Source organism: Pongo pygmaeus, chromosome X (assembly GCF_028885625.2).
Source record: "Pongo pygmaeus isolate AG05252 chromosome X, NHGRI_mPonPyg2-v2.0_pri, whole genome shotgun sequence".
Lineage (NCBI taxonomy): Eukaryota > Metazoa > Chordata > Mammalia > Primates > Hominidae > Pongo > Pongo pygmaeus.
The window spans coordinates 114,838,784-114,852,899 of NC_072396.2; the positions used below are offsets into that span (position 1 = coordinate 114,838,784).

The 14,116-nt window shown below is 42.4% G+C and overlaps 1 protein-coding gene across 1 annotated transcript; it reads right to left on the bottom strand.

Annotated features, from left to right (window-relative positions):
* Window positions 1–9,874: 9,874 nt before the first annotated feature.
* On the bottom strand, window positions 9,875–10,832 carry LOC129025376 (small ribosomal subunit protein uS2-like). Its single transcript, XM_054473169.2, has one exon. The coding sequence runs from the start codon at window positions 10,697–10,699 to the stop codon at window positions 9,890–9,892; it is 810 nt and encodes a 269-aa protein (XP_054329144.1). The 5' UTR covers window positions 10,700–10,832; the 3' UTR covers window positions 9,875–9,889.
* Window positions 10,833–14,116: the final 3,284 nt, after the last annotated feature.

Genomic DNA, 14,116 nt, shown 5'->3' on the forward strand with positions numbered 1-14,116 from the left:
TTTTGTAAATCTTCTTTTTCTTAATTCATTCACTTCTCTCTATCCTCATTGCCACCTCCCTAGTCCAATCCACCATTTTCTCTCATCAGAACTCCTGCAGTAGCTTCCTAAGTCATCTTGTCTCTTTACAAGGCATTTTCATGGAATACCCAGAGCAATCTTTCTAAAATCATGTCTGATCATATTTCACTTGGGATTTTTGTTCATTTGTGTTGTTGGTTGTAATGCAGTTTTATAAAAATTAATACTTTAAACACCTACATACATATAAAATACACAGTCATACAGTCATGCATCACTTAATGACAGGGATATGTTCAGAGAAATGTGTCATTAGGTGATTTAGTTTTTCTGTGAACATCATAGAGTGTACTTACACAACCCTGGATGGTATATCCTACTACACACTAAGCTCTATGGTATAAACTATTACTCCTAGGCTACAAACCTGTACAGCATATTATCGTATTGAATACTGTAGGTAACTGTAACAAAGTTGTAAGTATTTGTGTAGCTAAACATAGAAAAGGCAGAGTAAAAATGTGGTATAAAAGCTAAAAAATAGTATGCCTATATAAAAGAAAGGGGGAATTTGAAATGTTACATGGGAGTTGCAATTGAACAGTGGCCAAGAAAGGCTGCACTGGCTTGAGGGTCATATAACTAATGTAGTCACATTAAAATATTAATATACATATATCCTATGACCCAACGATGCTGCTCTTGAGTATATTATCCAGGAAAATCCTCACATAAGACCATGGGGAGACATGTGTGAAGATGTTCATGAGAGTGCTATTTGTGGTGGTGAAAGGTAGCAGAATCCCAGGGGGGAGCACTTGACTGAGCCAGTGGATAGGTAAAATGTGGTAGAGGCATGCCATGAAGTATTATGCAATGCTTATAAGTAACAGATTAAATGTATGCACAGCAACACGGATTGATGTAGAAACATGATGTTGAATGAAAAAACTAAAAAATGGGGGTTGGGGGGTGGAGGTGTGGGGCCAAGATGGCCAACTAGAAGCAGCAGCGATTGTAGGCTCCCATTGAAGATAACCGAAACAGTGTGCAAATCCCCCACTGGCAACCTAGGTATCCAGGTTCTGTCATCAGGCCTGACTAGGTGGCTTGTGTGACCCACAGAGAGGAAAGAAGACCGGTGTGGTGTGGCAGCCCACCTGAGAGCCACACGGGGCAGGGGAGCCCCCAGTCCCCAGCCAAGGGAAGCGGTGAGAGAGCGTGCTACCCAGTCTGGAAAACCGTGCTTTTTCCACAGAACTGTGCAACCCACAGATCAGAAGATCCCACTCGTGAGCCCATGCCACCAGGGCCTAGGGTCCCAACCATGGAGCTGAGCAGATTCTCAACAGCCACTCAGCTACAATCTGCCTAAGCCTGCTGAGTTCCTGGGGGGAGGGGCAGCATCACCACAGCTGTGGCTGCCTGCTGTCTAAACCATCTGAGCTCCTTGGGGGAGGGTTGGCAGCCAACGCTGGGACTGCTAGCTGCTTAACACACTAAGCTTCCAGGGCAGGGGAAGGGTGGCAGCCATCTCTATAGCTCCGGGCAGTGCTTTTCCCCTGCAAAAGCCAAGGAGGCTGGACTGCTTGGTCCCAAGAGGTATTCCCTGCAGTCCAACACACTGGCTGTGGCAGATTGCCATCAGAATGCTTCCTCAGGCCTGACCCTGACTCATCCTTCCTCACTGGGTGGGGCCTCCCTGTGGGAACTCCAACAACTCCAGCCAGGGGCTTAGGGACAGAACTCTGATCTCCCTGGGCCTGAGACCCTAGTGGGAGAGGATGGCCATACTCTCCACGGACCAGCAGACTTAGTCTTTCCTCCTGCTAGTTCTGAGGAATCTGGGCAGCCCAGACTAGTGGGTTTCCCCCCAACATGGCACATCCCCTGCACCATGAGATGGTCAAAGTGCTTCATTAAATGGGTCCTGCACCCAGTGCCATTCAACTGGGGGAGATCCTTCAACAGGAGTTGTCAAACACCCTACACAGTGGTGTTCCTACTGGCATCAGGTCGGTGCCCCTCAAGGTCAGAGATCCCGGAGGAAGGAGCAGGCACCCATCTTTGCTGTTCTGCAGCCTCCTCAAATGACATCTTCAGGCGTGAGAGTGAACCAGATGAAGAAGGCCTGAAGTGAACCCCCAGCAAACTGCAGCAGCCCTACAGAAGAGGGACCTGACCATTTAAAGAAAAACAAACAAACAAACAGAAAGTGACAACAGCATAAACAAAAAAAGTCCCCACAAAAATCCCAACCAAGGGTCAACAGCCTCAAAGATCGAAACTAGACAAACTCATGAAGACGAGAAAGAATAAATGAAAAAATGCTGAAAACCCAAAAGACCAGAGTGCCTCTTCTCCAAATAATCACGCAGAACTGGATGGAGGGTGAGATGATGAATTGACAGAAGTAGGCTTCAGAAGGTGTGTAATAACAAACGCCACTGAGCTAAAGGAGCATGTTCTAATCCAATGCAAAGAAGCTCAGAACCTTGATAAAAGGTTATAGGAGCTGCTAACTAGAATAACCAGTTTAGAGGGAAACATAAATGGCTTGATGGAGCTGAAAAACACAGCATGAGAACTTCGTGAAGCATACAATAGCCAAATTGACCAAGTGGAAGAAAGAATATCGGAGTTTCAAGACCATCTTGCTGAAATAAGGCGTCCAGACAAGATTAGAGAAAAAAAGAATGAAAAACAATGAACTAAAACTCTGAGAAATATGGGACAGTGTAAAAACACCAAACCTGTGATTGGTTGGAGTACCCGAAAGAGACAGGGAGAATGGAACTAAGTTGGAAATCACACTTCAGGATATTATCCAGGAGAACTTCCCCAACCTAGCAAGACAGACCAACATTCAAATTCAAGAAATACAGAGAACACCACTAAGATACTCCGCGAGAAGATCAACCCAAAGAAACATAATCATCAGATTCTCCAAGTTGAAATGAAGGAAAAAATGTTAAGGGCAGCCAGAGAGAAAGGCCAGGTCATTTACAAAGGGAATCCCATCAGACTAACAGTGGACTTCTCATCAAAAACCCTACAAGCCAGAAGAGAGCGGGGGCCAATATTCAACATTCTTAAAGAAAAGAATTTTCAACCCGGAATTTCATAACCAGCCAAACTAAGCTTCATAAATGAAGGAGAAATAAAATCCTTTACAGACAAGCAAATGCTGAGGGATTTTGTCATCACCAGGCCTACCTGGCAAGAGCTCCTGAAGGAATCATTAAATATGGAAAGGAAAACCTGGTACCAGCCACTGCGAAAACACACCAAAATATAGAGACCAATGACACTGTGAAGAAACTGCATCAACTAGTGTGCAAAATAACCAGCTAGCATCAGGATGATGGGATCAAATTCCACATAACAACATGAACCTTAAATGTAAATGGGCTAAATGTCCCAATTAAAAGACACAGACTGGCAAATTGGATAAAGAGTGAAGACCCATTGGTGTGCTGTATTCAGGAGTCCCATCTCATGTGCAAAAAACCACATAGGCTCAAAATAAAGGGATGGAGAAAAAAATTTACCAAGCAAATGGAAAGTGAAAAAAAAAATGCAGAGGTTGCAATCCTAGTCTCTGATAAAGCAGAGTTTAAACCAATAAAGGTAAAAAAAAAAAAAAGACAAAGAAGGGCATTACATAATGCTAAAGATATCAATTCAACAAGAAGAGCTAACTATCATAAATATATATGCACCCAATATAGGAGCACCCAGATTCATAAAAACAAGTTCTTAGAGACCTACAAAGAGACTTAGACTCCCACACAATAATAGTGGGAGACTGTAACACCCTACTCTCAATATTAGACAGATCAATGAGATGGAAAATTAACAAGGATATTCAGGACTTGAACTCAGCTCTGGGCCAAGGGGACCTAATAGACATCTACAGAACTCTCCACCCCAAATCGAAGAGAGGAGTGCCTCTGCCCAGCCGCCCCACCATCTGGGATGTGAGGGAGCGCCTCTGCCCTTCCCCTCCCCCCCACACTGTCTGGGAAGTGAGAAGCACCTCTGCCCAGCCGCCCCACCGTCTGGGAAGTGAGGAGCGTTTCTGCCCAGCTGCAGCCCCGTCTGGGAAGTGACAAGCGCCTCTGCCAGGCTGCCGCGCCATCTAGGAAGTGAGTTGCCCCTCTGCCCGGCGGCCGCCCCGTCTGGAATGTGAGGAGGGCCTCTGCCCGCCGCCTCCCCATCTGGGAAGTGAGGAGCGTCTCTGCCCAGCTGTCCACCGTCTGGGCAGTGAGGAGCGCCTCTGCCCAGCTGCCCACTGTCTGGGAAGTGAGGAGCACCTCTGCCCTGCCGCCACCCCGTCTAGCAAGTGAAGAGCGTCTCTGCCCGGCCACCGCCCCATCTGGGAAGTGAGGAGCGCCTCTGCCCCGCCGCCCAACTGACTGCGAAGTGAGGATCTTCTCTGCCCAGCTACCTCTTCTGGGAAGTGAGGAGCACCTCTGCCCAGCCGCCCAGCTGACTGGGGAGTGAGGAGAGCCTGTGCCCGCCCGCTGCACCGTCTGGGAATTGAAGAGCGCCTCTGCCCAGCTGCCAACCATCTGGGAAGTGAGGAGGGCCTCAGCCCGGCCGCCCCACCATCTGGGAATTGAGGAGTGCCTCTTCCTGGCCGCCAACCATCTGGGAAGTGAGGAGCGCCTCTGCCCGGATGCCCCGTCTGGGAGGTGAGGAGCGCCTCTGCCCGGCTTCCGCCCTGTCTGGGAATTGAGGACTGTCTCTGACCGGCCGCCACCCCGTCTGGAAGTGAGGAGCGCCTCTGCCCAGCTGCCCACTGTCTGGGAAGTGAGGAGCGCCTCTGCCGGACCGCCCTGCCTGGGAAGTGAGGAGCGCCTCTGCCCAGCTGCCGCCCCATCTGGGATGTGAGGAGGCCTCTGCCCAGCCACTGTGCAACCTTCCAAGTGTGAAGTGACAGCCTTGTGTGTGATCTTTTGTCTTCCCCAAGTTTGCATTTTCGACATTAAAGTTTACTTTTTAATAAAAATAAAAAGAACTCTCCACCCCAAATCAACAGAATATACATTCTTCCCAGTGCCACATAGCCCTTATTGTAAAATTGACCACATAAATGGAAGTAAAACACCCCTCAGCAAATGCAAAAGAACTGAAATCGTAACAGTCTCTCAGACCATAGCGCAATCAAATTAGAACTCAGGATTAAGAAATTCACTCAAAACCACACAACTACATGGAAATTGAACAACTCATTCCTGAATGACTCTTGCGTAAATAATGAAATTAAGGCTGAAATCAAGAAGTTCTTTGAAACCAATGAGAACAAAGAGACAATGTACCAGAATCTCTTGGACACAGCTAAAGCAGTGTTAAGAGGGAAATTTATAGCACTAAATGTCCATATCAGAAAGCTAGAAAGATCTCAAATCAACACCCTAATATCACAATTAAAAGAGCTAGAAAAGCAAGAGCAGACAAACCCAAAAGCTAGCAGAAGAGAAGAAATAACTAAGGTCAGTGCAGAACTGAAGGAGATAATGAAATGAAAAACCCTTCAAAAAATCAGTGAATCCAGAAGCTAATTTTTTGAAAACATTAACAAAATAGACTGCTAGCTAGACTAATAAGAAAAGAGAGAAGAATCAAATACACACAATAAAAAATGATAAAGGGGAGATCACCACTGACCCCGCAGAAATACAAACTACTATCAGAGAACGCTATGAACACCTCTATGCAAATAAACTAGAAAATCTAGAAGAAATGGATAAATTCCTGGACACATACACCCTCCCAAGACTAAACCAGAAAGAAGTTCAGTCCCTGAATAGACCAATAACAAGTTATGAAATTGAGGCATTAATTAATAGTGTACCAACCAAAAAAAGCCAAGGACCAGACAGATTCACAGCCGAATTCTACCAGAAGTACAAAGAGGAGCTGGTACCATTCCTTCTGAAACTATTTCAGACAATTGAAAATGAGAGACTCCTCCCTACCTCATTTTATGAAGCCTGCGTCATCTTGATACCAAAACTGGGAGGTGACAAAAAAAAAAGGAAAGTTTCAGGATAATATCCCTGATGAACATTGATGCAAAGATCCTCAATAAAATACTGGCAAACCGAATCCAGCAGCACATCAAAAAGCTTATCCACCACGATTAAGTCAGCTCCATCCCTGAGATACAAGGCTGGTTCAACATATGCAAATCAATAAATGTAATCCATCACATAAACAGAACCACTGACAAAAACACATGCTTATCTCAATAAATGCAGAAAAAGCCTTCAATAAAACTCAACATCCCTTCATGTTAAAAACTCTCAATAAACTAGGTATTGATGGAACATATCTCAAAATAACAGAGCTATTTATGACACACCATAGCCAATATCATATTGAATGGGCAAAAGCTGGAAGCTTTCCCTTTGAAAACCAGTGCATGACAAGGATACCCTCTCTTATCACTACTATTCGACATAATATTGGAAATTCTGGCCAGGGCAGCCAGGAAAGAGAAAGATATAAAGGGTATTCAGGTAGGAAGAGAGAAAGTCAAATCATCTCTGATTGCAGACAACATGATTCTATATTTACAAAACCCCATTGTCTCAGTCCCCAAATTTCTTAAGCTGATAAACAACTTCAGTAGTCTCAGGATACAAAATCAACATGCAGAAATCTCAAGCATTCCTGTACACCAACAATAGACAAGCAGAGTGCCAAATCAGAATGAACTCCCATTCACAATTGCTATGAAGAGAATGCAATACCTAGGAATACAGCTAACAAGAGATATGAAGGACCTCTTCAAGGAGAACTACAAACCACTGCTCAAGGAAATAAGAGAGGATACAAAGAAATGGAAAAACATTCCATAACCATGGATAGGAAGAATCAATATTGTGAAAATGGCCATACTGCTCAAAGTAATTTATAGATTCAGTGGTATTCCTATCAAACTACCACGGACATTCATCACAGAATTAGAAAAAATACTTTAAATTTCATATGAATCAAAAAAGAGCTGGTATAGCTAAGACAATCCTAAGCAAAAAGAACAAAGCTGGAGGCATCACGCTACCTGACTTCAAACCATACTACCAGGCTACGGTAACTAAAACAGCATGGTAGTGGTACCAAAACAGAACATACAGACCAATGGAACAGAACAGAGACCTCAGAAATAACACCACACATGTAGAACCATCTGATCTTTGACAAACCTGACAAAAACAAGCAAAAGGGAAAGGATCTCCTCTTCAGTAAACAATGCTGGGAAAACTGGCTAGCCATATGCAGAAAACTGAAACTGGACTCCTTCCTTATGCCTTATACAAAAATTAACTCAAGATGGATTAAATACTTAAATGTAAAATGCAAAACCATAAAAACTCTGGAAGAAAACCTAGGCAATACCATCAGGACATAGGCATGGGCAAAGACTTCATGATGAAATCACCAAAAACAACGACAACAAAAGGTAAAATTGACAAATGAGATCTAATTAAACAAAAGAGCTTCTGCACAGCATAAGAAACTATCATCAGAGTGAACAGGTAATCTACAGAATGGAGAAAATGTTTTCAATCTACCTGTCTGACAAAGGTCTAATATCCAGAATCTACAAGGAACTTAAACAAATTTATGAAACAAAAAACAAACAACCCCATCAAAAAGTGGGCAAAGGACATGAACAGACATGTCTCAAAAGAAGACATTTATACTGCCAAAAACGTATGAAAAAAGCTCAATATCACTGATCATTAGAGAAATGCAAATCAAAACCACAATGAGATACCATCTCATGCCAGGCAGAATGGCAATTATTAAAAATTCAAGAAACAACAGATGCTGTCGAGGCTGTGGAGAAGTAGAAACGCTTTTACACTGCTGGTGGGAATATAAACTAGTTCAATCATTGTTGAAGACAGTGTGGTGATTTCTCAAGGGTCTAGAACCAGAAATAGCATTTGACCCAGCAGTCCCACTAATGGGTATATACCCAAAGGAATATAAATCATTCTACTATAAAGATACATGCTCACATATGTTTTTGGCAGCACTATCTACAATAGCAAAGACATGGAACCAACCCAAATGCCCATTAATGATAGACTGGATAAAGAATATGTGGTACGTATACACCATTGCATACTACACACCCATAAAAAGGAATGAGATCATGTCCTTTGCAGGGGACATGGATGAAACTGGAAGCCATCATCCTCAGCGAACTAACACAGGAAAAGAAAACTAAACACTGCATGTTCTCACTCATAAGTGGGAGTTGAACAATGAGAACACATGGACACAGGGAGGGGAACAACACACACCAGGGCCTGTTGGTGGGGGGAGGGAAGGGAGAGCATCAGGACAAATAGCTAATGCCTGCAGGGCTAAAAACCTAAATGAAAGGTTGATAGGTGCAGCAAACCACCATGACATGCGTATACCTATGTAACAAACCTGTACATTTTGCACATGTATCCCAGAACTTAAAGTTACATAAAAATTTTTTAAAAAGTAAAAAAAAAGAAAAAAACTAAGAAACAGAAAGAGCAATATAAGATTGTACTACTTACATAGATTAAGAAGATATGCATACAAAACAACAATACACAGTTTGAAAGAACATAATCTAACACAAAAACTACATGTTAAATATTAATATCTTAGGAAGGTTGTGAGAGTAGGAAGGAGGGGAATGGGAGTGGGTTATGGAATTAAAAAATAAGATACAATGAACATAATTCATATAAATATATGGATTTGGTGTTAGAGGATCAGATTTCTACAACCCAAGGGTCAGTTGTCTCTAACACTAGGCAACAGTGCAGCTTTATTGAATTCACTTGATTCATCTGGGCTTCAGTTTCCTCATCTATGAAGTGGGAACAATATTTCCAGTATTGATTACCTGTTAGGGTTGTTGCAAGTCTCTAGTGTGCTAATGGGTGTGAAGGGGTTTAGACAAGTTTAAAGTTAAAACAATTACCTAATATAAGCAACAATTTGTGTTGCACAGAGTGGACATTTGTTGTTTGCCTTTCCATCACTCATTTCTACTTTCTCCCTTCCCAAAAATCCTGATTCCCATTTGGGGATACATGTAGTTTTGAGGCAGTTGACCAGTGGACTTATGGAACACAAACTAGTATAAGCCAGACACTCGTTTCATTCCCTGGACATAGTGTTTGGTTGGGGGTGGCCGTATAACCCAAAATGTTGAAATCAGACTGAATCTTAAAATTTTGGCTTGGGAATACTGGGGGGAAATGTTTTCTTTAACACAAATGGGGTAGTGTGTACCCCTGGAAGTAGCAGCCATGTCCCTCTTTTAGACCAAGAAGAGAGACTGGACCTGAGAATGGAGTCCTCATTGAGGATGTCGAGCTGAGAAATAGAGAAAGAGAGCAAGAGACTGAATGAGCAGCATAAGGCTTACCCAAGGCTAGATTTTCAGTTTTCGCCAAACTATACAGTTACATTGTTCGGTAAGTTCCTTTTATGTTTGGTTAAGACTGCTTGGGCAGGTTTTCAGTGAATTGCAAACAAAGAATTCAATCGTAAAGAAAGTGTTGTTATAATTTTTATCTGGTTTCTCAAAATGGACAAGAAACATTTAAAAATATATCAGTGCACTAAACAAAATGGGTGGGTTGGATTGGTCCACATCACTACACCGGATGGAAATGTTCCCCAGAAAGTGCTCTGAAATGAATTGTTTAAGGTTTACAGCAGTTCTTTTTTTAAAAAATTTTATTTATTTTATTTTATTTTAATTTTTTATTTTTTATTTATTTATTTATTTAGAAACTGATGTTTATTTTCCATCAACCATTTTTCCATGTTGCTTAAGAGCCTATGCAAGAACAGCTTAAGACCAGTCAGTGGTTGCTCCTACCCATTCAGTGGCCGCTCCTACCCATTCAGTGGCCTGAGCAGTGGGAGCTGCAGACCAGTCTTCCGTGGCAGGCTGAGTGCTCCAGTCTTCAGTAGGGAACTGCTGAATAGGCACAGAGGGCACCTGTACACCTTCAGACCAGTCTGCAACCTCAGGCTGAGTAGCAGTGAACTCAGGAGCTGGAGCAGTCCATTCACCCTGAAATTCCTCCTTGGTCACTGCCTTTTCAGCAGCAGCCTGCTCTTCTTTTTCAATCTCTTCAGGATCTCTGTAGAAGTACAGATCAGGCATGACCTCCCATGGGTGTTCATGGGAAATGGTGCCATGCATGCGCAGAACTTCCCGAGCCAGCATCCACCACATCAAACCCACTGAGTGAGCTCCCTTGTTGTTGCATGGGATGGTGATGTCCACATAGCGCAGAGGAGAATCTGTGTTACACAGCACAATGGTAGGTAGGTTAACATAAGATGCCTCCGTGAGAGGCTGGTGGTCAGCCCTGGGGTCAGTAATCACAAGAAGCCGTGGCTCCCGGAAGGCTGCCTGTATCTGGTTAGTGAAGGTTCCAGGAGTGAAGCGGCCAGCAATTGGAGTGGCTCCAGTGGCAGCAGCAAACTTCAGCACAGCCCTCTGGCCAGTATTCCTGGAGGATATAACACTGACATCAGCAGGGTTTTCAATGGCAACAATAGCACGAGCTGCCAGCAGAAGCTTCTCCCAGGTCCTCTTCAGATTTATGATATAGATGCCATCACTTTTCCTTTTATAGATGTACTGTTCCATCTAGAAGTCAAGATTGGTGCCACCTAAGTGGGTTCCTGCTGCAAGGAACTTAAGGACATCCTCCTCCTTCATTTGCAGGACATCAAGGGCTCCGGACATTGTGAAAGTTTCCCTTTAAGTTACAACGGGAATCCAGAACAATGCCGTATGGACCCCTCTGCAGATAGTGTGGAAAGGCTCAGCAGTTCTTTACTGCGAATAATGTCACCTGCTTCTATTTTGAAAGAGGAAAAAAGATGTCCACTTTCATGCATTTGTTTCCTGATCTGTAGTTGACAAGAGAAAGAACCCTGGAAATTAAATTGTTGCAGGTGGCTGATGATTCTGATCCGTTAGCCACATGTGATGAATTAGAGACCTTGGTTTGTAAAGAATGCTCCTCCAGAGGATCATGGGCTTAGGAATTGAACACCACGAAGAAGCACGAGGAGCCTCAGCCCACAGTGTCTTCTCAGCACAGTTCCTTTGATTCCCAAGGCTGAATCTCTGGAGCAAATGCCTTTGAAAAAGTACAACAGCCAAAGTGCTAACAGGGAGAGTTACATTCATCATCCAAACTGCTGGATTTCTTCAGTGGCCTTGCCTTCTAGACCAAATGCTTTAATACCCCAAAGCATTCTTTGTACAGTTGGTTTGTGAAGATTTTCCCCAGATTTGGGGTAGCCAGGCAAGAGGAGAATAATCCTCCAGAATGGCAGCTCTTTCTTGCTACAAACATCATCAGACTTGCCTGGGACACTTAGTGTGGGTCCTCCCCATGTCTACTGGGTATGATGGAGAAGACAGAAACTTGGGCCATGCCATCATTAAACAGAATGCTTAGTTAGGAAGACAGGAAATACTGTCATCCTTCCTGCTTCTTCTCCAAACATGTTTTTGCCTAATACACTTCTACTTATCCTCAGCTCAAATATCACTTCCTCAGAGATGCCTTCCCTGGTCAAATCCCTGTAACACAAACTCTTATAGTTCCATGTAAATCTCCTTTGTAGCATTACTTGAATGCTACACTTGAATTTTATATTTGCTTGTGAGCATTTTTTTTTAACAAATTAAAGTCAGTCTCTCCCACAAGACTCTATGTTCCTAGGAGGCAGAGATTGCCTAAGACTTTATTGTTTAACAAACACTTATGCAAGTTTTACTATGTGTCAGGCAATTTTTCAGTAGTTTACAATTACCTCATTTAATTCTTATAGTGATTTCATGAGGCATTATTATTGTCATACATATGGAGAGAACTGAGTCCCAGAGAGGCAGAGTAACTTGGACAAGCCCACAAAACTAATGACTCCCAGAGCCAGGGTTCAAATTTAGGGAGCCCGACCTTAGAGTCCATACTCTTAAGTATTATGCTATGCTGTTTTGATCACCATCATATCCCCATTACCTAGCACAATGTCTGACATATTATACGCTCAATGAACATTCATGGAGTAAAGTAATGAATCTTGTATTTTATAAATCTAAGTCAAGCAACCTAAAAAATACCTGATAATCACACATTGACCTAACTCATATTCATCAAGTTCATACTGCATATATGAAAAGATGGTTATAGTCCCAATGTGATTTTTTGACATTTTTTATGTACCTTTTTCTTTTTTTCTTTTTTTTTTAATTATACTTTAGGTTTTAGGGTACATGTTCACAACGTGCAGGTTTGTTACATATATATACATGTGCCATGTTGGTGTGCTGCAGCCATTAACTTGTCGTTTTATTTTATTTTATTATTATTATACTTTAAGTTTTAGGGTACATGTGCACAGTGTGCAGGTTAGCTACATATGTATACATGTGCCATGCTGGTGTGCTGCATCCATTAACTCATCATTTAGCATTAGGTATATCTCCTAAAGCTATCCCTCCCCCCTCCCCCCATCCCACAACAGTCCCCAGAGTGTGATGTTCTCCTTCCTGTGTCCATGCATTCTCATTGTTCAATTCCCACCTATGAGTGAGAATATGCGGTGTTTGGTTTTTTGTTCTTGCGATAGTTTACTGAGAATGATGATTTCCAATTTCATCCATGTCCCTACAAAGGACATGAACTCATCATTTTTTATGGCTGCATAGTATTCCATGGTGTACATGTGCCACATTTTCTTAATCCAGTCTATCATTGTTGGACATTTGGGTTGGTTCCAAGTCTTTGCCATTGTGAATAGTGCCACAATAAACATACGTGTGCATGTGTCTTTATAGCAGCATTATTTATAGTCCTTTGGGTATATACCCAGTAATGGCATGGCTGGGTCAAATGGTATTTCTAGTTCTAGATCCCTGAGGAATCGCCACACTGACTTCCACAATGGTTGAACCAGTTTACAGTCCCACCAACAGTGTAAAAGTGTTCCTATTTTTCCACATCCTCTCCAGCACCTGTTGTTTCCTGACTTTTTAATGATTGCCATTCCAACTGGTGTGAAATGGTATCTCATTGTGGTTTTGATTTGCATTTCTCTGATGGCCAGTGATGGTGAGCATTTTTTCATGTGTTTTTTGGCTGCATAAATGTCTTCTTTTGAGAAGTGCCTGTTCATGTCCTTCGCCCACTTGTTGACAGGGTTGTTTGTTTATTTCTTGTAAATTTGTTTGAGTTCATTGTAGATTCTGGATATTAGCCCTTTGTCAGATGAGTAGGTTGTGAAAATTTTCTCCCATTTTGTAGGTTGCCTGTTCACTCTGATGGTAGTTTCTTTTGCTGTGCAGAAGCTCTTTAGTTTAATTAGATCCCATTTGTCAATTTTGGCTTTTGTTGCCATTGCTTTTTGTGTTTTAGACATGAAGTCCTTGCCCATGTCTATGTCCTGAATGGTAATGCCTAGGTTTTCTTCTAGGGTTTTTATGGTTTTAGGTCTAACATTTAAGTCTTTAATCCATCTTGAATTAATTTTTGTATAAGGTGTAAGGAAGGGATCCAGTTTCAGCTTTCTACATATGGCTAGCCAGTTTTCCCAGCACCATTTATTAAATAGGGAATCCTTTCCCCATTGCTTGTTTTTGTTAGCTTTGTCAAAGATCAGATAGTTCTAGATATGCAGCGTTATTTCTGAGGGCTCTGTTCTGTTCCATTGATGTATATCTCTGTTTTGGTACCAGTACCATGCTGTTTTGATTACTGTAGCCTTGTAGTATAGTTTGAAGTCAGGTAGTGTGATGCCTCCAGCTTTGTTCTTTTGGCTTAGGATTGACTTGGCGATGCGGTCTCTTTTTTGGTTCCATATGTACTTTAAAGTAGTTTTTTTCCAATTCTGTGAAGAAAGTCATTGGTAGCTTGATGGGGATGGCATTTAATCTATAAATTACTTTGGGCAGTATGGACATTTTCACGATATTGATTCTTTCTGCCCATGAGCGTGGAATGTTCTTCCATTTGTTTGTATCCTCTTTTATTTCACTGAGCAGAGGTTT